This window comes from Nicotiana tomentosiformis, chromosome 6 (genome assembly GCF_000390325.3).
Source record: "Nicotiana tomentosiformis chromosome 6, ASM39032v3, whole genome shotgun sequence".
In the NCBI taxonomy this organism is placed as follows: domain Eukaryota; kingdom Viridiplantae; phylum Streptophyta; class Magnoliopsida; order Solanales; family Solanaceae; genus Nicotiana; species Nicotiana tomentosiformis.
In genome coordinates, this window is record NC_090817.1 from 100,191,999 (window position 1) to 100,216,016 (window position 24,018).

General features: G+C 35.4%; 1 protein-coding gene and 1 long non-coding RNA gene across 2 annotated transcripts; both read left to right on the forward strand.

Annotated features, from left to right (window-relative positions):
• The first annotated feature begins 201 nt into the window (after nucleotides 1–201).
• Nucleotides 202–2,495, forward strand: LOC104108254 (acetolactate synthase 2, chloroplastic). The gene has a single exon (XM_009617241.4). The coding sequence runs from the start codon at nucleotides 329–331 to the stop codon at nucleotides 2,321–2,323; it is 1,995 nt and encodes a 664-aa protein (XP_009615536.3). The 5' UTR covers nucleotides 202–328; the 3' UTR covers nucleotides 2,324–2,495.
• A 2,020-nt stretch (nucleotides 2,496–4,515) lies between these two features.
• LOC104108253 (uncharacterized) lies at nucleotides 4,516–10,330 on the forward strand. Its single transcript, XR_688978.4, has 3 exons — nucleotides 4,516–5,658; nucleotides 8,911–9,309; nucleotides 10,278–10,330. It is a non-coding gene; the product is annotated as an uncharacterized lncRNA (long non-coding RNA).
• Nucleotides 10,331–24,018: the final 13,688 nt, after the last annotated feature.

Below are 24,018 nucleotides of genomic sequence, written 5' to 3' on the forward strand. Positions count from 1 at the left end.
TTTTTCCCTTTTATATTTTAATTTACTGAAGTAACAAATACTTCCACTTCTTTCTTGTTCCCACCCTCCTAAATATATCCAACATCTCATTTTTCTTTTCCCCAATTCTCAGACATTTTAATCTTTCTTTTCTATTTATTTTCTTCATATTTTGATCTCTCTTCCATTTGTTCTCATCCATTTTCGCTATTCACGTGAATTCAATCAAGTAGGACCCTTTCAGTTTCGTGGCGCTCTCGTCTTCTCAGCTTAATATAAAACCAACCACACACCATCTACATTGCCCTTTCCTTTCAGTTTCGTCTCTCACTGCTCTCATTCAACAATAATGGCGGCGGCTGCGGCGGCTCCATCTCCCTCTTTCTCCAAAACCCTATCGTCCTCCTCCTCCAAATCCTCCACCCTCCTCCCTAGATCCACCTTCCCTTTCCCCCACCACCCCCACAAAACCACCCCACCACCCCTCCACCTCACCCCCACCCACATTCACAGCCAACGCCGTCGTTTCACCATCTCCAATGTCATTTCCACTACCCAAAAAGTTTCCGAGACCCAAAAAGCCGAAACTTTCGTTTCCCGTTTTGCCCCTGACGAACCCAGAAAGGGTTCCGACGTTCTCGTGGAGGCCCTCGAAAGAGAAGGGGTTACGGACGTTTTTGCGTACCCAGGCGGCGCTTCCATGGAGATTCACCAAGCTTTGACGCGCTCAAGCATCATCCGCAACGTGCTACCACGTCACGAGCAGGGTGGTGTCTTCGCCGCTGAGGGTTACGCACGCGCCACCGGCTTCCCCGGCGTTTGCATTGCCACCTCCGGCCCTGGCGCCACCAATCTCGTCAGTGGCCTCGCGGACGCCCTACTGGATAGCGTCCCCATTGTTGCTATAACCGGTCAAGTGCCACGTAGGATGATCGGTACTGATGCTTTTCAGGAAACTCCGATTGTTGAGGTAACTAGATCGATTACCAAGCATAATTATCTCGTTATGGACGTAGAGGATATTCCTAGGGTTGTACGTGAGGCTTTTTTCCTTGCGAGATCGGGCCGGCCTGGCCCTGTTTTGATTGATGTACCTAAGGATATTCAGCAACAATTGGTGATACCTGACTGGGATCAGCCAATGAGGTTGCCTGGTTACATGTCTAGGTTGCCTAAATTGCCCAATGAGATGCTTTTAGAACAAATTGTTAGGCTTATTTCTGAGTCAAAGAAGCCTGTTTTGTATGTGGGGGGTGGGTGTTCGCAATCGAGTGAGGAGTTGAGACGATTCGTGGAGCTCACCGGTATCCCCGTGGCAAGTACTTTGATGGGTCTTGGAGCTTTTCCAACTGGGGATGAGCTTTCCCTTTCAATGTTGGGTATGCATGGTACTGTTTATGCTAATTATGCTGTGGACAGTAGTGATTTATTGCTCGCATTTGGGGTGAGGTTTGATGATAGAGTTACTGGAAAGTTAGAAGCTTTTGCTAGCCGAGCGAAAATTGTTCACATTGATATTGATTCAGCTGAGATTGGAAAGAACAAGCAGCCTCATGTTTCCATTTGTGCGGATATCAAGTTGGCGTTACAGGGTTTGAATTCGATATTGGAGAGTAAGGAAGGTAAACTGAAGTTGGATTTTTCTGCTTGGAGGCAGGAGTTGACGGAGCAGAAAGTGAAGTACCCGTTGAATTTTAAAACTTTTGGTGATGCTATTCCTCCGCAATATGCTATCCAGGTTCTAGATGAGTTAACTAATGGGAGTGCTATTATAAGTACTGGTGTTGGGCAGCACCAGATGTGGGCTGCTCAATATTATAAGTACAGAAAGCCACGCCAATGGTTGACATCTGGTGGATTAGGAGCGATGGGATTTGGTTTGCCCGCTGCTATTGGTGCGGCTGTTGGAAGACCTGATGAAGTTGTGGTTGACATTGATGGTGATGGCAGTTTCATCATGAATGTGCAGGAGCTAGCAACTATTAAGGTGGAGAATCTCCCAGTTAAGATTATGTTACTGAATAATCAACACTTGGGAATGGTGGTTCAATGGGAGGATCGGTTCTATAAGGCTAACAGAGCACACACATACCTGGGGAATCCTTCTAATGAGGCGGAGATCTTTCCTAATATGTTGAAATTTGCAGAGGCTTGTGGCGTACCTGCTGCGAGAGTGACACACAGGGATGATCTTAGAGCGGCTATTCAAAAGATGTTAGACACTCCTGGGCCATACTTGTTGGATGTGATTGTACCTCATCAGGAACATGTTCTACCTATGATTCCCAGTGGCGGGGCTTTCAAAGATGTGATCACAGAGGGTGACGGGAGAAGTTCCTATTGACTTTGAGGTGCTACAGAGCTAGTTCTAGGCCTTGTATTATCTAAAATAAACTTCTATTAAACCAAAAATGTTCTGTCTATTAGTTTGTTATTAGTTTTTCCGTGGCTTTGCTCATTGTCAGTGTTGTACTATTAAGTAGTTGATATTTATGTTTGCTTCAAGTTTTGCATCATCTCGCTTTGGTTTTGAATGTGAAGGATTTCAGCAATGTTTCATTCTCTATTCGCAACATCCAGTCGGTATCCGGAGCTCTATGTAGTATGTCTGGAGATTAATTTCTAGTGGAGTAGTTTAGTGCGATAAAGTTAGCTTGTTCCACATTTTTATTTCGTAAGCTGGGTCAGATTGGAACTTCCTCTTTAGGTTGGATGCAATCCCTATTTGGGCTTTCTCTTAATTTCATTATTGAAATTGTTGGCTTTTAATCTGAGCAAGTTGATTTGCAGCTTTCTCTCTTGAGTCCTAGCGAGCAATACGTTATCTCTGTCTCCTATTTCTTAGTGGATAATCTTATGATGGAAATCTGTGGAGATAGGAAACTGTTGACTGCTCATTCTCTCTTTGTGAGGCGTCTGACAGTTACGCTTTCAATCTATAGCAGTTCGATCAGACTTTCTTTGCTTATAACAATACTAGATACAGTTGGACCGTGTAGCACGGGCCCAACAATTTGTGTAACGTTATCTTTAATTCAAAATATCTTTCATGATTTTTGTAATTTTATTAAGAAAATCAGTTAATAACATAAATGACTAAGTTAGAGTAGCATCTTTGTACCATTTTGCCCATTGCTTTTTATTTTCTTGTTTCAATGTTATTTGACAATATAGATGTATTTTCCTGCATCTATAGCATTAGCAGTCTTGTTATTATGAGCTAGAATATTGGTTTTTATGGCAATACTTCAATATCTTATTAGTTACTGCACCATGAAAAGAAATAAAGTTCTCTAATAGAAAATAAGAAACTGTGTTACAGCTCAAATATTCTCATTAGATTGATACTTACTTCAGGAAAGAAAATATTGTACACAACTCCTACATTTTGTTATATTCTGGGAAAACTTCAACAATATGAAGTCCAACAAAAATCATTCTATCATCAAGAATAAAGGGAAGTCGCATTGGAAAAACAGCAGCATCAACTTGTCAATTCTATTCTAGAGCTCTCTATTGGCAGAATCATGTGGTCCAGGTTCTCTCTATCTGCACAATCTTTTGGTTCAGGTTTTTCTTGCCGATAATTTTCTGTAATTCAACTATAACTATCCTGGATGGTAGTGTGTAAGCACAGTGGATGTCATGGTCAGAATAGAACAACTGCTGCGGATTTTTTGCATCAAATGTGAGTTCTTTTTTGGACTTCTACATCAAATGTGAGTTCTACCACAACCATCTTTTCACCGTTTCCTTGAGCTGAAAAGGGAGATGGGGAAGCAAACAAGGAAAGCTATAGGAAACAAAAGTAGACTCACATTAGAAAGAAAACAGGAACCAAAAGTAGATTCGCACAACAAAGATACGAAGAGAGAAACCAAATGTGGGGTTGAAAGAAGAAAGAAACCAAACGTGCGTCATTAGTTTTGTGAGGTAAAACTTTAAAAAGTGTGACAGAGGTTCTAGTGGTGGATCTGTCTTTTTATTCTTCCTTCCAACTGCAGACACATCCTTCTCATTCATGTCAGTCTACCTTATGCACACTATTTCTGCACTAAAATCCCCCCTGCTCTCATCATATCTATTGCCCTATTCAATATATTACCACCGCTGTAAACATTGCCAGAATATCATTCATGAAATTCACAGAGAGACAGCTATATCTATTTCAACTTATGGCCAAATATTAGTGCAGTTCCCTTTTGCTTTCTGGGGCATGTACTATCCTCCTTTTTCTCTGTTTCAGGAATGATTAAAATACACATCTAACAATATAATGGATAGATGCCAAATTTAGCAGGCTCAATGAGGCCAAGCAATTTTGTCACACATGTTGCTCTCACAGTGTGTATTTAATGCAGACCCTGCATTACAAAAACAAAGAAAAGCAAAGGTCTGAAATTGAGTAACCATTATCAATCTTCCTAGAGTTCAGCCTTGTCTCAAATCTCAATGTTAGGTCATTTTCAAACTAAGCCACAAATTTGACCTTGACCAAGGCCAAGATTCCATGTCCAAAGGACTCTGGAGGCAGGACTTTGGCATCATCGATCATGTTCTAAAATTGCATCAAGAGTAAAACTCATATTATGTTATAACTAACAGCTAGCACATCTAAAATTTGCCAGCTTTATTTATCACTTTTCTCTGCAATTTCTTTCTTTTCAACCTTGACTCCTATCTCTATGTAAGTTTCACAATTCTTCTGCGCTGTGATATGTTTTTCATAATATCAGAAACTGAGACAAAGAAGACATTTGGCCTCTATGCTTTTTGAGATAATACCATACCGAAGGAATGAGAGAACTTGCTAAGTTAACTGACTGGGTAGCTTTCTGTTTTTCTTTTTCTTTCTATGTACATTATTTCAACAGTGAAACCATTCTGCAAACTGAATTATTTTCACACTTTGCGTTGTGTTACTTTCAGCACCTGTAATAGCCCGCTTTCTGAACCCATGACCATTTAATTACCATGTGTATTGGGGTCGTCCGGGGGTATTTTGGGAAAACTGCAAATATTTTGGCAAAAGTCACGTGTTAACCCTACTTTAGTTTTGACACGTTGCTTTACACCGCTCAAACGAACATCTCATCTACACTCTGTTTCCTCCCGATTTGCACAGTCTGCATTTTCTTATTCAAAATTTCCAGCATTGCTCACCTCCTCTTCCAATTTCCCTTGTCATTATACCTTTTCGAATCACTTGCTAGTCTTTTTCATTTTATTTCTACAATTTTACTGTTCCTTACACGGATAATTGTATATCTTTTTTATTGATTTTTACTTCTGTCTCTGATTACTAAGTATTTAAATGTAAATCTAATTTGTAGATACTGAAATACTTACATAAAGCAAGAGTTATGAAATGAAATATTCAAGGCACCTTATCAAGATATGAAAAGATAAGATATTAGATTGAAGAATTTAGCTTTAGACTGATAGAATAAAGTAGCAACTCAGTAAACTTCCACCGTTTCTGAAACTCTCCTCCTACTTCCTCACTCCTTTGTTCTTATCTTCAAAGCTTTGTGGGTTTCCCGTTTTAATCTTTGTTTTCCCGTAGTTGTTCTGCTTTTATATTCCTCTGTTCAGTACTATCTTTGTTTCTAGTTGAGGGGGAAATAAATCATAACTTTGGTCAGCTGTTGGGTTTTTCGCTGCTACACCCGTGAACTGGTCAGTTTACATTTTCTACAATTTTTTTCCTTTCTTCCATTTACAATTTTGCCTTGGTAATTCTGCATAAGGGTCTTATTTTGTACTCCAATTTGCCTTCTCTGAAACTCTATGTCGGCTATGGGAGCCTGGAGGAGTAGTGGGGACGCGAGCACTATGTGGTCGAGGACATCAGACTGTATAAGGGAGGTTGCGAGAGAGGTGTTAGGGGTCTCGGCGGGCGTCTCTGGAGGGCACAAAGGAGACTGGTGGTGGAATGAAGTGGTCCAAGGTAAAGTGGAAGCGAAGAAGGCGGTGTACCTGAAGTTAGTAGGGAGCATAAGTGAGGAGCTGAGGCGAGCCTACATGGAGAGGTATAAGGTAGCTAGGAAGGAAGCTAAGCTGGCGGTCACAGAGGCTAAGATTGCGGCTTATGGTCGTATGTACGAGGAACTGGGGGAGAAAGGCGGGGAGAAGAAGTTATTCCGGCTGGCCAAGACGAGAGAGAGGAAGGCTCGGGATTTGGATCAAGTGAGATGCATCAAGGACGAAGATGGTAGAGTATTGATGGAAGATGCCCAGATTAAGAGGAGATGTCAGACTTACTTTCATAAATTTCTTAATGAAAAAGGGGATCGAGATATTATGCTAGGTGAACTGGAGCATCCCGAGAGTCACCGTGACTTTGGGTACTGCAGGCGCATCGAGGTTAAGGAGGTCTTGGAAGCTATGCGTAAGATGAGCAGGGGCAGAGCGAGCGGGCCGGACGAAATTCCGGTTGAATTTTGGAAGTGTGTGGGTAGAGCAGGCTTGGAGTGGCTGACGAGGCTGTTTCGTGTTATTTTTAGGACGAAGAGGATGCCGGATGAGTGGAAGTGAAGTACGGTGGTTCCGTTGTATAAGAACAAAGGTGATATCTAGAGTTGTAACAATTACAGGGGTATCAAATTAGTGAGCCATACCATGAAAGTTTGGGAGAGGGTGGTTGAAGCAAGGGTGAGTAGGTCAGTGTCTATATCCGACAACCAGTTTGGGATCATGCCGAGTCGTTCTACTACGGAAGCTATACACCTTATTAGGAGACTGGTGGAACAGTATAGGGAGAGGATGAAGGATTTGCACATGGTGTTTATTGATCCGGAGAAAGCGTATGACAAGGTTCCTAGAGAAGTTCTCTGGAGATGCCTGAAGGCTAAAGGTGTGCCGGTTGCCTACATTAGGGCGATTAAGGACATGTATGATGGGGCTAAGACTCGGGTTAGGACAGTAGGAGGCGACTCTGCGCATTTCCCGATTGTTATGGGATTGCACCAAGGTTCTGCGCTCAGCCCGTTTTTATTTGCCCTGGTGATGACGCGTTAACACATCATATTCAAGGGGAGGTGCCATGGTGTATGTTATTCGTTGATGATATAGTTCTAATTGATGAGTCGCGAGCTGGTGTTAACGAGAGGCTCGAGGCCTGGAGACAAGCTGAGCAGGACAGAGACGGAATACCTGGAGTGCAAGTTCAGCGCTGAGTCGAGGGAAGTGGACGTTGATGTGAGGCTTGAATCACAGGTCATCCCGAGTAGAGGCAGTTTCAAGTACCTTGGGTCGGTTATCCAAGGGAGAGGGGAGATCGACGAGGATGTCACACATCGTATTGGAGTGGGGTGGATGAAGTGGAGGTTAGCATCTGGAGTCCTGTGTGACAAGAAAGTGCCACCGATACTCAAAGGTAAGTTTTATAGAGCGATTGTTAGACCGGCCATGATGTATGGGGCTGAGTGTTGGCCTGTTAAGAATTCACATATCCAGAAAATGAAAGTAGCAGAGATGAGGATGTTGAGGTGGATGTGCGGGTACACTAGGATGAATAAGATTAGGAATGATGATATTCGGGAGAATGTGAGCGTGACTCCCATTGATAACAAGATGCGGGAAGCGAGACTTAGATGGTTCGGGCACGTTCAGAGTAGAAGTCCAGACGCTCCGGTAAGGAGGTGTGAGCGGCTGACCTTGGAAGGCTCGAGAAGAGGTAGAGGACGGCCTAAGAAGTATTGGGGAGAGGTAATCAGGCAGGACATGGCGAGGCTTCAGATTTCCGAGGACATGGCCCTTGATAGGGAGCTGTGGAGGTCGAGTATTAGGGTTGTAGGTTAGGAGGTAGTTGAGTCTTTCCTTAGTTCATACATTTGTGAGGCTAGCTTGGTAGGGTTTTTGTCTGAGACAGCTAGTGGCAATGTTGTGTCTTACTATTTCGTTTTTCATAGAGCCGACTCTATTTAATGGTTATCGCTTTTGCTCTGCACCTATTTTCTGGCTTTCATGATGTTATTAATTTTTTCTTATGGTATCTGTTGGTGGTACTGATATTGTCTGTTTTCTCTTCTCTTCTTTTCTTTTCTTCTTCTTGAGCCGAGGGCCTTTCGGAAACAACCTCTCTACCCCTCGGGTAGGGGTAAGGTCTGCGTACACACTACCCTCCCCAAACCTCACTAGTGGGATTTTGCTGGGTCGTCGTTGTTGTTGTTGTTTTTTTCCCTTTTTGGGTGGAGACACTGATTCTAGGGCAGAGGAAAATATCAAGAGTTCTCATGAGAATCTTTGTCAACTGTTCTGATCTTAGGGGTTTCGAGATTTTCGCATGATGAGATTCAACAGCATAAAAGGACTTGCAAACAAGAGAGAATGATTTTTTGTCAATTGGGTTGTCATTAAAATAATAAGAAATGAAAAGACAATTTTGTTAAAGGGAAGGTCAAAGTGGTTGTTGAAATTGGATTCTGAAACTGGTGTTCGCTTCTTCATTCCAACTTGAGTTTCCTAAATCCATTTTGGGGTAATGGGTGCTGGAAATTTTGGTTATTTTATGAAGGTCATTTTGGTAGTTGTGATATTGTAAATTGTCTCTTTTGTCGATTCATAACTTTGGTAAATTTGATTGTTTATGATTTTTATGGTACAGAGATAGTTTTTAGAAACTCAGATGTGCTCATTTTAGTGAAGTTCTGTCTGCTGATGTAACAAAGTCTGCTCGTAATTTCATAATATCAGCTTGACAATGTTTTATGTTTAAAAAAATGTTTCAACTACTCTGCTTATAATAGAGTTTAATTCCAAGATTACTTACAGTACAGTTTAGCTGCATTTGAATATAATAAAGAAAACAGAAAGAGTGAGTGAGACAAAGAGTACATCTGTTTCTCTCAACATCCTCATCTTTGTTATTTAGTGGAAACTTTTTCTATTAGATTATGGTTTATAAATTTGACATCTCTGTAAGTGCAGGTATTCTTTCAATTGGATTGGTCAAAAGTTACGTTGCCAATTACTCTAGCTTTACAACATACCAAAGCCGCTGGGTTCTGTAAAGAGTACAATCATTTGCCTGAAGTCATCTGATGCTACCTGCACATACTTGATCAACAAAAATATAAAGTTTCTTCTCAGAGGAAACACAAAGTCTTTCGAGAGTTTGTTCAATTCTATGGTAAATGTTGGTGTTTGCTATGATGTTGATATTTGTTGAAGAAATGCTTTTCTGCACTTGTAGAAACTGAAGGTTTACTGGCTTGTATGATAAGAGGGAGGAAGGAAACTGTTGGTATGAGTAGAATGACTTCTGCTTAAACTCTCATGTCTTGTTGACTATAGCAAATGCTTGTCCTCGCATTTATCAGCTGAGAGGTAATGCTAAACTCAATATATCTATTTGATTTTGTTTGAACAACAAACGTTATTTTTGGACTAAAAGAAAAGAAAGTGATTGGAAGGAAAAACTTTGAGCTTTGCTCAATTTAGAGACAAAGAAAGAGAGGAAATGAAAGCTCATACATCACATGAACAAAATCGACAGTCCTTTTTCACCCAAATAAAGACATGATTCTTTTAGTTGTCATAAATATCAATTGTGAGTGTTCCAATCACATGCTTTCACACTTTCTTGATAATTCGCTGTTCATTTCAGAATGAACTTATTTATGAGCACTATCCAAACATATTATGCAGCAACTATCTGAGTGGTAACTTCAATTTTTGTGCGTCTAGCTGTGTGTTAGCGCTCAGTCACTTGATATATGTATTTTTTTTAAAATACTACAGTGATATTACCAATCAATTTTAAAGACTGTTTTGAGTAAAATTTTCAGTCACTCTTAATTTATCTAAAAAAGATTAGTATTGCAACAATATGTTCACTAAAAATGGTTGGTACAGTTGGTTTGATTTGGAGGATCTGTGGCAAGGCATATTTGCTTTGGCTTGATAGCTTTCACCAAATTATACTCTTTTGCTTGCGATGTGCTTCTCTTTGAGTTAGTTTACTTTTACTAATAAGAGAATACAGATGCTACAGAGAGCTTACTCATCTGATTGGTTCCTAATTCAATAATTGCTTCACCAGACAAAACATCAACTTTTAATATTTCTTATTGAATAACTAAGACAACAATGCGCCTGGCTCCGTTTTAATAGCTTACTCATCTGATTGGTTCCTAATTCATTATTAATTGGTTCACCGGACAAAACATAGCCAAACAAGAATAAAACTATTCTTGAATCTAAAACTATAAAAAGTTATCTGCTGCAAATATCTAAAGGAACCATAACTACTGAATATAATGTTTTACATCATTCTTGACTAATCATTGTTGCAGGACTAAACCTATAGAATGTTGTTCAAGCAGTAGGCAGATAGACTTTGGAATAATAGGTCTTATGTCCGGGCCAATCCCATCTAGTATATATATATATATATATATATATATATATATATATATATATATATATATATATATATATATGACACTCTTTTAGACATAGGGCATACATACGACAGAGGAAAGTTTATATTTCTCTTTTTTACACTAGAAAAGCCTTTTCCATATAAGTATAATTTAGGAAAAGAAAACTACACCATTTTAACTTTTTCCCTAATAGAATAAAAAAAAATCTGAAATTATAAATAATTCCCAAACCCTTTGCTTCTTTCTTAGGCTGAATCTTTCACTTCTAAGTTCAAAGTCACATTGCTTCCACAGCCATCTCCGTTGCCTCTACGCAATGCTGCTTCTCGCTGTCTTTGTAAATTTACTTCTTTGCATTTTGAACCCGCTTGGTAAAAATTCTGGGTCCGCCACTGGTGATAAGTGAACACTGTGAAAACATGAAGGGTCGATGTTAACAAAAAGCAAAACGTTGCATCAAGTTTGGCGGAGAATATTAACCCAAATAGTAGCCCACTTAATCTTTTAAATTAAAAATAGCCGACGTATTGAATAATATATGTATAATTCGTTTGTAATACGTATACAATTTTGTGTAATCGATGTATAATTTATGTATATCGGCCTAAAAAGGTAAATAGTGAATCTAGCCAGCTATTTGTATAACAATTCTTCTTTTACAACTGTCATGTCTGGAGCAATTTATTCACATCTCGACTAATTTTATGAAGTACATGTTACTCCGTCAGTACAGGTATTGAATAACCTTTTTCACCATGGATTGAATATATAGAAAGAAAAGATTTCCACTTGGTATTTTTTATCTTCATTGAAATTTAAACCTGAGATCTTAGATTTTTAGTGCAACATTGATCACTAGATCACACTTTTAAATGCACAAATAGGGGCGGAGGTAGTGTATTTTTACATGTTTAGAAGAACTCAATCGCTTTTGTTTAGATCTTATTTTTTTATTAGAAAATTTATTAATATGTATAAATATTTAATAGCGAACCCAATAACTAAACGAGTTATAAGTTTAGTGTAAATTCAAAACCCACAAATTTCAATTTCTGTTCGCCTCTGTGCACAAAGTTAATATCTTGATGAACTTTTGCTCAAAGGAGTGAAATGCCAATGCCACATTGCAATATATAAATTTTCGATAATTTCTTAATTCTCACTTCCATTTCCTTTTGGTCTAGTACAGTTACATGCCCTTCGATATTTTTCTTCATTTAAACATCAATGTTGGAGACATAAGTACTTTTGTTCTTTCAGGCACATACGAAGATGCACATACAAAACCTAAAAAATGAAAAAAAAAAAGGAATGAAGATTGTGTTTTTTCCAGTTTCACCAAGTACTTCTTAAACATGATTTATCGAATTTATGTGGAACAAATTGGTTAAACTTTGTGATAAATCCTATAAATATTTATCGTTTCAGTTTTGAGATTACCAAATTTAGATTAGACGTATTACTGAGATCATTTATTCTACTCATCCAAATCAAAAAAACTATTTTCTAAAATATGTCGGAGCAACAATTGTAGCAAATATATCATATGCAATGCAGGAGTAACATGTTAGCTTTCTAGAATTATGACAGTTAACTATCCATTTTAAGTGGCATATTTTTAATTTTAATCGATTTAAAAAATTTGATGCATATTTTTCTTTAATCTTTTCTTATTTCTTTCAAATATATGCAATATAAATAAGTTACTTACATTTTTTTTTTATAGATAAACTTGTTCTCAATTATTGAAGAATTAACTTTTTATAAAATAAATTGTTATATATTACAATGCTTATTATATTATGTTAACTAATTAAAACCAATTGTAATATAAATATACACCTAATTAATATAAAATATTGAAACCCTAATAGCGTAAAACAATGTCTAGAATATTACTTGAAGTTGCATATGAGCTAGCGTTAATATAGAGTCAAATGAATAAGAACTGTAACATAACAGATATAAACCACTGCACGGCGAGTATTCAGGGCTAAAGTTGAAGAACTGAAAATTGATATAAGCACGAGAAATATCTTTGAAAAAGTTGTTGCTTATATGTATATTGTTGAATTCCAAAAACGAGGTTTATCACATGCTCATTTCCTTATAATATTAGCTAATGAATATAAGTTATTGACATCGGAGGCTTATGATAGAGTTATTAGTGCTGAATTACCAGATGCTAATTTGGATAAAAAAAAATTACGTTAGCTTGTTCTTAAACATATGATGCACGGTCCATATGGTAATCTGAATCCAACAAATTCCTGTATGAAAAAAGAATTGTCTTTGTAAGTTTAATTATTCAAATTATTTTGCTGAACTGACATTAAAAGGAAGTGATTCTTATCCCATCTATAAAAGACGAAACACAAGAGAGGTTGTGAAAGTATGAGAGAAGTATTTAGATAACTCTTGGGTTGTTCCATACAATCCTTTTTTTACTTGGTAATTTCAACTGTCATATGAACGTTGAGGTTTGTTCTGATATAAAGGTTGTTAAATATCTTTACAAATATATTTGTAAAGTACATGACAAAATTACATTTTATGTACATGGGTATCACCACCTGAAGGTGCATGACGTTTATTTGGTTTCTCTATTAGTGAGATGTATCCAAGCGTTTATCATCTTCAGCTACATCTTAAAAGGCAACAACTTATTTCTTTTAAAGACAATACAGATATAAACACAATCGTTAATAATCCTATGATTAAGAAAACAATGCTGATAGAATTTTTTCAAATGAACAGAACTAACAAAGATGCCATAAAGCTTAACTTATTATACAAAGAATTTCCTGAACATTTTGTATGGTCAACAACAGACAAAACATGCACACGACGATAACAACATTGCGCCGTTGGCCGTATCGTAACGTGCCACCCAATTGAAGGAGAACGATATTATCTGAGAATACTTTTTCTGAATGTGAGGGGACCGAAATCATATAAAGAACTTCGAACTATAAATGGGGAACATTATAATACTTTTAGAGAATTCGCAGAAAAAAGGGGACTATTACACTGTGATAACAGTTTAATTGATTATACGTCAGAGGTAGCAAGTTACCAAATGCCATATAGTTTAAGACGTTTATTTGCTACATTATTAGTGTATTGTAATCCGACCAATCCAAAAGAAATATGGAAACAATTTGAAGAATCAATGTTAGAAGATTACAGAGTGTTACCTAATGTTGAAAGAAAAGATATTCAATATCAAGTTTTAAATCAGATTAATAATATTTTACACTCTATGGGTCTTAACATAAACGAATATGAGCTTATCCCAGAAACAGTTTGACCATCTATATTGGAAAAAGAAGCAAAGGAGGTATTCTTTAAAAGAACCATCACGGTTAGTGAAGAGGATGTACTGTTACACAAAAAACTGAATGCAAAACAATTGAAAGCATACAATGTGATTATTGACCGAGTATTTTTCAAGAAACCAGGAGTTTTTTTTAATTGATGGTCCAGGAGGAATTGGAAAAACTTTCTTATATCGTGCCTTATTAGAGACCGCATGTAGTAAAGGATAGCTCTAGCAACTGCACTTCTGGGGTTGCTGCTTCGATTCTTTCAGATGGGCGAACTGCACATTCACGTTTTAAAATACCTATAGACATTGATGAAAATTTCAGCTGTAATATCAACAAACAAAGCTCAATTGCAGGTCTGATTCGTGATGCAAAATTAATTGTATGGGATGAAGTGTCTATGGCTAAAAAAAGAATGCTTGATGTTTTTGACTTGCTCTTAAAAGATCTTATGGATACAAATATGCTATTTGGGGGAAAAGTGGTTGTTTTTGGAGGTGACTTTAGACAAACTCTTCCAGTTGTTCGAAACGGAAAAAAAAAAGATTTTATTAGTGAAAGTTTACTATATTTTACCATTTGGGACGAACTTGAAAAATTGCAGCTATCTGAGAATATGATCGGGCAAAAACAGATCTTGCTTTTTGTGATTACTTGATGAGAATTAGAAATGGGCAAGAGAGGGTAAATTCTAATAACAAAATTGAACTTCCAGATTCTTTGGTTATTCCTTTTACAACTGAAAAAAAATCTCTAGATCATTTATTCGTTATGACATTCTCAAATGTACAAGCATGCTCCTCTAATTCTTGTTCGGCAGATTCTCGCTTTATCCTAACGACAAAGAATGATTTTGTGAATGAAATCAACGATATTCTTATAGCAAAATTTCCAGAAAAACCAACTACATTTGTTGCTATTGACGAAACAATTGAGTCTAATGATCAAAGTCAATTTGAAGATCTATTACACATTTTGAATCCTGCTGGTTTACCTCCTTATAAATTAACTTTGAAGGAGAACTGCCCCGTTATATTGCTGCATAACTTGAATCCATATGAAGGTTTATGCAATGGCACACGATTGATATGCTGCGATATTAAGACACATGTTATTAGTGCTAAGATCACCACAGGCGATTTTAAAAATAAACACTATTTATTCCAAGAATACCATTATTATTGTCACAAGATGAAAGATTACCAATTCATTTTAAAAGAACACAATTCCCAATAAGATTATGCTATGCTATTACTATAAATAAGGCGTAAGGTCAGACTCTGAATTTCGTTGGAATATATTTGCGAGAACCTGTTTTTTTCCACAGTCAACTTTATGTCGCCTTATCGAGAGCAAATAGTTCAAATTGCGTCAAAGAGCTGATCCGGCCGTCCACACTAGCCAACCGTGATGACCATTCTACATATAATATTGTTTAGGACGAAATTATCCAAAGAGCATCCCTGTAAGTCTTCCGTTATCCTAAAATAGAATAATTTTCTGTTTTATTCTGTCCTTCTACTCACGTACATTTTGTTTTATTTTTTATATGATTACCGGTAATGTTCTAGCCATATACATTAATTATACACAAGTATACATATACAATACACAAATTATGAATATATTATACCTCTACCAGTTACTTTTAGTTTAAGTGGTTGGATGGACGACTATTTGCGTTAATTTTTTAATTATTTTCTTACAAGGCTGTAATTTAGAATTTTACCTTAAATCCATTAAGATACCAATCTTTTTGGCGTTTCTACACTATTTATTTATTCAATCATATTAAATATATTTGTGAATGAATATAAGACTTATTTTAATCGGATAAGTGTAAAGCTATTAATTATTCTAAAATAAGCGCATTATTCAACTTGGTTATGACTTATGATAATCTATAACCTTTTTGCAAGGATTGAAGTAAACCACATAAGGGGAAGTCATAAAGAAATCAGGAGCTTTTTGTACACTTTAGTAACGTCACATGTTTTAATCAGTTTTAACTAAAAATTTCAAGTACAAAGCAATTTATTTATCGTCGATACTAAAAAAATCTACTAATAATTTTAAGTGAAAGATGTAAAAAAGATAGAACGGACATATAAATTTGTTGTTCCGTTGCATGGTCAAGATTCTAAAGAGAAGTATTGGAGTACAAATAATTAATAAAAATCTCAAAAAGTGATGCATAAATTAAAAATAAAAATAAAAATAAAAATTGAAAAGCGTAACACATAGAAACTTATTGCATAACAACATTAGTGTTTTTTGGGTTCAATCTAAATCTTCTCTCTTAAATTCTTATGTATTTTTTTCTTCTAAATTTTGCCCTACAATTTTATGGACTTGTTTATTTAAATATCCTAAAAATGTTGTGTAGTCGTCTCTCATCTTCTATAGTATTAGGAAATTCATCTACCACAAATTAAATGCTTTATCCTAATGCAAAATCTCTCATTTATTTTAAAAATTAATCTTATTGACCTTAAAATAGATTTTGATAATCAATCATTTGAAGTTAATAAATGAATAAGCAAATTCTTGTCAGCAAATTTCCTTCCAATCTATTTGTAAAATTTTTATGCAACTTGCAGTTATTTTGCAAAAGCCCGTTTTGAAATTTTTTTGTTTAAAAGTGCACAGTTTCCAAAAGCATTAGTCATGTAATTTACATATATAGTGCGTGCAACAGTGAATAGAGAGAAGATTTATTGTTTTTGATTAAGCTTTTGGGCTTTCTAATTCTGCGCCTTTTCCAACCACAGTTGGGCCCACCTTAATGTACATATATTCTTCTAATCAAATTGGAAATTTTGTGAATACATAGTTTATGTGAAAAGCTAAACAACTGTGCCATATTACCCATATTTTTCAAATATTGTCAATAAAAATTATAGTTATAAAAAAGAAGATAGGATCAGGTAAACAATCAAACTACACAAACGAAGCGAATGCTAACATACTATATAGACACGTAATTAACTTTTCTATCTTGTTATCAATTATAAATTATGTTAAACTAGGTACTAGACATGCTAATTATTTAAAAGAAAGAATCATAAAAGTATTATCAAACGAATTAAATTTAGGCCGCAACAAAACACTTAAATAACTTGTAAAGATCATTTGATTTTTATTTTCAGATCTCTTAAGTGTAAAATGATAAATCCCTTCTTACTTTTAAAATTTGTACCCTATCTATTCTAAGTGGCACATCCAAGTAATAACTCTACCCTTTTCCTGTATTGGAGTTTGAAGTTATAATTGAACAGTTGAAATCATTTGTTTAGAAATGAATTAGCCAGTATTAACTTATTATGCCTCTGCACGTACAAAGCTTCGAAGTTGGCAAACAAATAATTATAAGAAATGAGAACAATGTAAGAAAGATTGTGGCAAATAGTGTCAACTTAAAAAAATAAAGACTTATATATACCTTCTTTGCCACACAATGACAAGACTGATGTGTTATTTAATTTAGCTAATTTTCAGCGTCAGTATAAACATTACTTCGTTAATTCTTTTTGTTGTGTACTTCTGCAAGTATTTTTGTGAAGATTCAACAGCTTTTGTAGTGAAGCGTAATAGATTTACATCTGTTTTGTTTCAGAAACAGAGAATTTTTATTGGACAAAAAGAAATATGAATTGGTGTAAATGTACACTATGGTTAAACTGTTATAATGCTTATCTTTTTCTTTTAACCAGCTGGCTAATTTTTCTAAATATTATGCCCCACATGTATAAAAATGTTCCGCTTAAAGTTTTAGTTGAAAATTGAAATGATAGCACGCGACACTCAAGGCTGCTAACAGGAAGTATTTGAAAAGTAATCACAACTTAAAAATATAATAAAGTAGTTGAAAATAAGCCACATAAATTGTAGAAAATTTATCTGGAATTTGAAGTGCCAAATTTGAAACTTAAATATCTCGCCGGCCAAGTATAAACTCAAATAAGCATAAATTTGATGAATATAAATTGAGATTATAAAACGAAGAGTTCACGGGATAAGTCGCAATCTTAATGTATATTTTTGAATTTCAAAAGAGTGAGACATTCTTTTCTTACGATTTGTGTCGAAATTGTAAGTTTGCTTTATAGAGACCGATCTTTGCATTTATTTTAGTTGTCCATTAGTTTATCAATTGCATTTCTCAATTCATCGCCCAGGTGCATTTTGGTAATTGTACTTACATTTTGGTTTTGTTATTTCAGTGAATCGGTAGGAATAATTAGTTAATTTAGAAAATTTCTCCCCTCACCATATTTTACTCATTAGCTTAAAAGATCTTCCTATAATACTTATGGATCACTGATTTCATTTAGATAGTTCTGTAAGTGAGAGATTGTTTCATTTTTTGTAACATAATTACTTCTTGAATTTAAAAAATAAAATTAGAGTTTTATATTTATTGAAAAATAAAATATATAGTACTATCTCTCATAAAGAATAGGCCTAAAAGCCTTAGGAATGTTGGCCCCTTGCCTACCTTCACCTAGTTTAAACATAACCTACCGTACGATTCTATTTTGATCAATTATTATGTTCCATTTTAACTGAAATTACGATTTTACCCTTTGAATCCCAAGCAGACATGTTGACCTGGTGCCTGCTTAGCAAGTTGTTCATTTGGTAGAGATTAATATAACATCTACAGTTGTAACTGCAAAGTGCAGTAAGTAGAAATTGAAGGAGACAAAACTTAAAGCAGAAAATTGAATTTTCCTTCATTTTGTTTTCCCTTTAGTTGCATGTATACACCAATTCAGTCGAGCTGAATTATCAACATTAGGACAAGAAAAACAAAAGAGATATGAAAAGTAAACAAAACTATAGAGTAACATGAAGGAATGAAAGCACCTGCCAAACTAACTCAGAGATTTTCAATCCATAACATCCACTTTGCAGTAGAAAAATAGAGTCATTAGAGTAACAAGAAGAATGACCCCATCTTTCAGAAGGATGAACAGCCATGCATCACCTTTGGATATAACCACATTGCCTTCTTATTCTTCAGTTGCCTAAAGATCCCATACTCTCTATCTCTTTTAGTTCAAGAGCTTCAAAATATAATGGAGGAAAGAAAAAAGACAGTAATAATAAATGAATATATATAAGAACGATTAGTAGTCCAATCACTGGCAAATCCAATTCTAGAGCTGCGTGAAATAGAACATACCACAAGCATGGCTGCCTTGACCATTTTATCCTACACACACACACCTACCCCATACCTTGAATAGAATAAGCAAATAAAATAGTAACAAGACATGTAATGATAAATTAGGTTATAATGGAGTAATTAACAAGGAAAAAAGTGTAGTGTTGTTGGGCGGTAAGGGCGTGACACACGCGCAGCCTTGTAATATTAATTAACACATTTCTTTCTTACTTTGGTGGGGGTATATATATAAGGGGTTTATATTCTTTAATTTGCTCCCAGTAATTTTCTCTTATTCAGTACATATTTTACCTGGCAACGGCACCGCATGGGTGTCAACTTCCCTATATAATGCTTGTTAGTTGTGAAGGCAGGCCTAATAATTAGGAGATGATAACTTTAAGAATATCAATAAGTGACAAGAATCTCCATACAGATGATTATGCCCATCCCCAACTGATTAATTCCTTTTATCCTGACAAAGTCCCAGTTTGCATATACAACAAAATCTCAAGTAGAAATGTTCAACAACTTACCAACAACATGAAGCCCTAGGCAATTCAAATCTCAAGAATTTTCATCTCCATAGTGAACTGCAACCAAGGTTATAGACATGTTAAACATACACGTACAGTCTTTGTGTCATATCCGTTGTTTATCCCACTCTATAGAACAAGTATAAGCGGTGGCGGACCCAGAATTTTGTGTAAGTGTTGTTCAATCTTAGAAGTATATAAATTTAGTGATAAAATAGTAGTTGTCAAGCGAGTTCAAATAAAATATTTATGTAAAATTTATACAACTTTAATCCTAATTTATACATATACACAGTATTATTTTTTTGTGAAGCGGGTTCAGTTGAACCCGCTAGCCAACACTTGGTCCGCCACTGAGTATAAGTGGACATACCTGGAGAACACTCACATCCAAGTAACTAAGTTCAGGGCATTCTCTTGCTATTTCAGCATGCACCCACTTACATTCAAATGATGCAGACCAAAGTTGTCCACATAAAATGGGATTAGTAACATGGAAATAAGACATATTACCTTCTATAATGATTAAAATATACTAATAGTAAAAAATTACTTATATTATCAATGTATATTATAAGTTAAATAATTTTCCTAATAAATATTAGACATAGGGGATCTAGTCCTTCGAAGTGGATCCTATTGCTTTTGACTTGAATTTTATTTATGCATATAATATACAAATAGGTAGAACACACGAACTCACTAGTTATAAATCCAAGATATGCCTCTAACTACTACATGCAGTAGCAGTAGCGGAGTCACCTTAGAAAAATACCCCTTCAACGAAAAATTATATTGTATAGCTAGGACTTTTTTTTTAGTTTGTATGTATATATATTATATACTAAGTCCCCTTAATTTTTTCGTATGTTTACTTCTTTATATTTTGATATTTTTAATAAAATTTTTGGCTCCGCCACTAATTATAAGTACATAACTAACTGTCTTTTATTTTTTAGTAAATAATATGACTTTGAAAATGATAATATTTTTTTCTAGGTGATAAATGTGTTAATTCATGGTCTAAGAATCCATCATTGCGAGGCACAAACAGCATCAACAGTCTTGGGACCTGATATATAAGAAAATAGTAAATGTGGGTCCAGTGGATGGAGATGCAATTAGAATGTTGACTTTGGATTGACCACAATACCCTTTTCGATTGTGAAGATGGTTTGATTGATGTTACTCGTGGTTCTACTGATATTACCATTTCCAATAATTGGTTTAGGACCCAAAATAAGGTTATGTTATTAGGTCATGATGATGGATTTCTAAGAGACAAGAACTTGAAGGTTACTATACTGTTGCATTCCGTTATTTTGGTCCTAATTGCAACAAGAGAATGCCAAGGTACTAGATCTACAAATGAAATAATTGTTACATTCAAGCTGAATTTTAAGATTTTTTAGTTTCTTGAAACTACAATATAAATGACTTTATCGTTATATTGAACATGAAGTGCTCCCCATACATGAGTAACTTAGAAGACATTTCTATTTTTACACCGAAAAAATATTGAAATTTTTCGCTGCTTATCTTTCAATTCATCTCCGACCGTCAAATGAGATGTGAATAACCCGTCTTCTCTCTTTGAAAGAAGGAGAGTTGACTAGTGTAGGAAAGATGAATGAATGCATTTATAGTATTCCCCAATATTTCCTTATTAGTTGTTCTAAAACGAGTGATACATTTTCATATTTGAAAATAATTAACTTTGAACTTCTCATTCACGTCTTAAATCTGTGACCAGAAAGCAACTATACCATTTTAATCCCGAGTATACATGAACTTTTTTGTTTTTACTTAATATTATTTTTGGAATTTCCATTGATTAATTTGTAGGGTTCGTCATGGATATGCACATGTGGTAAACAATCTATACAAGGGATGGGGAAACTACGCAATAGGGGGAAGCATGAACCCAAGCATTAAAAGCCAAGCCAATTATTTCATTGCACCTAAAGGAGGAAAGAAAGAGGTAAACTCTTAACATGCAGTTTTCTTCATTCTGATTTCTTGTTAATATGGTCTCGAATTTTTTAGGGTTTCTTATTCGGTGATTCTCTTAAACAACATCAACTAATTTTCTTTTATAAATATGAAATGAAAATGTGGCACGTCTAGTAGTGGTGTCTCATATCTAAAAAAAAAAAAAAAAAAGCAGTCTGGTACACTAAGCTCCCGCTATGCGGGGGGTTCGAGGAAAGACCGGACCATAAGGTGGTGTCTCAGATCTAATTATCTAAAATAAATAAATGAAGTGCTCCTCTTATAATAACTTAAACTTTTAGATGAGCTGGTTAGAACAAAATGAATATAAACCAGATTCATACAATTGACCCCTACTAGTTTAGAAGTTAACTGATGTGATAGGCGAATCTCACGTCGACAAAATACGGGAGAGATGCTGGGTATATAAGTAGATAAGTCTTAGACTCTAGTAACGTATTTAGGTCTTAGACTCTAATAACGTATTTTAAAGTCGTAGGGGCCTGAACCCAAAGCGGATAATATCATTAATGGACTGGGTGTTACAATTGATTGATGAAAATGATGGTGCCACAGCTGAAATTTTATCATATTTAGCCTAGAATATCAAAGGCTCTATCCTTTTTGTTGCTTTTATAATATTTACATACACAATGATTATAAATATGTCATCATTACGGGTATGACCATGCAGTTACTCAATGTCGACCTTTTTCGTTATCCAATGTCTTTAACAAGGAAAATGATATGATCCACCCTTTTCATGTTTTTGAAAAAGGTAAAACCACAAAGATGTAGTATCTATTTAACTTCTTATGTGTATTCTGCATATTAGTTAATCGATAACTATCACGAACCAGGTTCAATATCGGGTACCGCAAATGATTCATGCACTCCAACCTTTGAAATAGTTACAACTAAAGGTTAGCCTTTAGTATAACGATCATCCTTCATTGATTCTATTGTTATCTCTTACAATTAATTATTTGCACTATGTAGGCCGTGTAAAGAATAAGAAAACTACGATTAACATTAATCAATTGCGCTTTGATTATATTCCGTTAAAAAAGATTCCAAGTTATTTGTTCTGCTATGCGAAAAAAAATGAGTATGAACCTCCTGGATTTTGTTGCGGTAATGGTACAGTGAAGTTAAGCTCTCATCGAACGCTAGCTAAATTGAAAAATTTATATATGGGAAATAATGCAGAATCCAAGCATTTTCGAACGTATATTAGAACATATAACAACTCGTATTCTTTTACATCACTTGGTGTCAGTTATGACAAAGATTTAGCCAAGAGAAACCATGGTATCTATACATTCAGAGTTCAAGGACAGATGCATCATTTGATAGATGATTTATATCCCAGAGAAAGACGGCCAAGAAATTTGCAACTGTACTTCTATGATAATACAAATGAGCTTGGAAATAGAATGACTTGTTCAGACAAATTAAATGAATCAACAATGAAAGAATTGATGGACATTCTAAAGGATAATCCATATTCAATATTTCTACGATCATTAACAGATATATCGAACTTGCAAAACTTTCATATAGCACTGAAAAGTGATGCTGGATTGGATCAACGTGTATATAATCTGCCTATTACTACTGAAATTGCAGCAATATGGGTCGATGAAAATGATGGTTCTGCTACTCATGCACCGCATCTTCAAATTTATACTCACAGCGACATGACACAAAAAGTGAGCTATTATTTTGGATGCTATGACCCGTTACAATACCCGTTGTTATTTCCATTTAGTCAAGGCGGGTGGCACTGTGGTATTAAAAAGTTGCCCAAAACAAAAAATATTCCTAGAAGTCGCACTTCGGTGGAATTTGAACAATTGCCGAGTATAAAAAATTTCACATATGTTGATGGATATCTTGATATGGAAGCTCAAAATCTACAAAAAGGAAAACGCAAAAGAGATGCAGTTTCAGTTCGTGAATACTACTGTTACAAACTTCAGACGAGGAATAATGATGAAGATGAAATTTTGTATGTAGGAAGATTACTCCAGCAATATTCAGTTGATGAATATATAAAATTGGAGACACAACGATTAGATTTTGTTTTATTCAATCAAGATTTATTCAGAATGGGTATACTGCAAGGACTTCTTGATATTCTTAGACTGGGTGAACGAGATGCTTCTAATGTTGGAAAACAAATATGTGTCAAATGAGTCGTTGCAACACTGAAATTTAACTAAAAATTTAAAAGTACTCTTTGAGCACGTTGCAGTAACACATCCAACACGATAGATAGGTAAATTAGCCTTTCCAGCTATGCGCTTGCCATAAAAGAGCAAAATTGCAGCAGGAAAGATGAACAAACCGTTCTGATCTATGCTCTATCCCTCAAAGAAACCCAGTGACACAAATAAAGCACAACACTCAAAATAAACTTTTGAAACTAATAGACCCTGCAATCACAATTCAACATGTAGAGACTATGGTTCACACTTAAGCAAGTTGAAGCGAGTCTGTAGTTCATGATATCACTTAGATCCGTGTATTATCTCTTTATATTGAACTCCAAAGTAGGAGCAACGTAAAAGCAAAATGAAACAATGAACTCATCTTAAAGGTCGTAATAAAATTGACCTTCTATA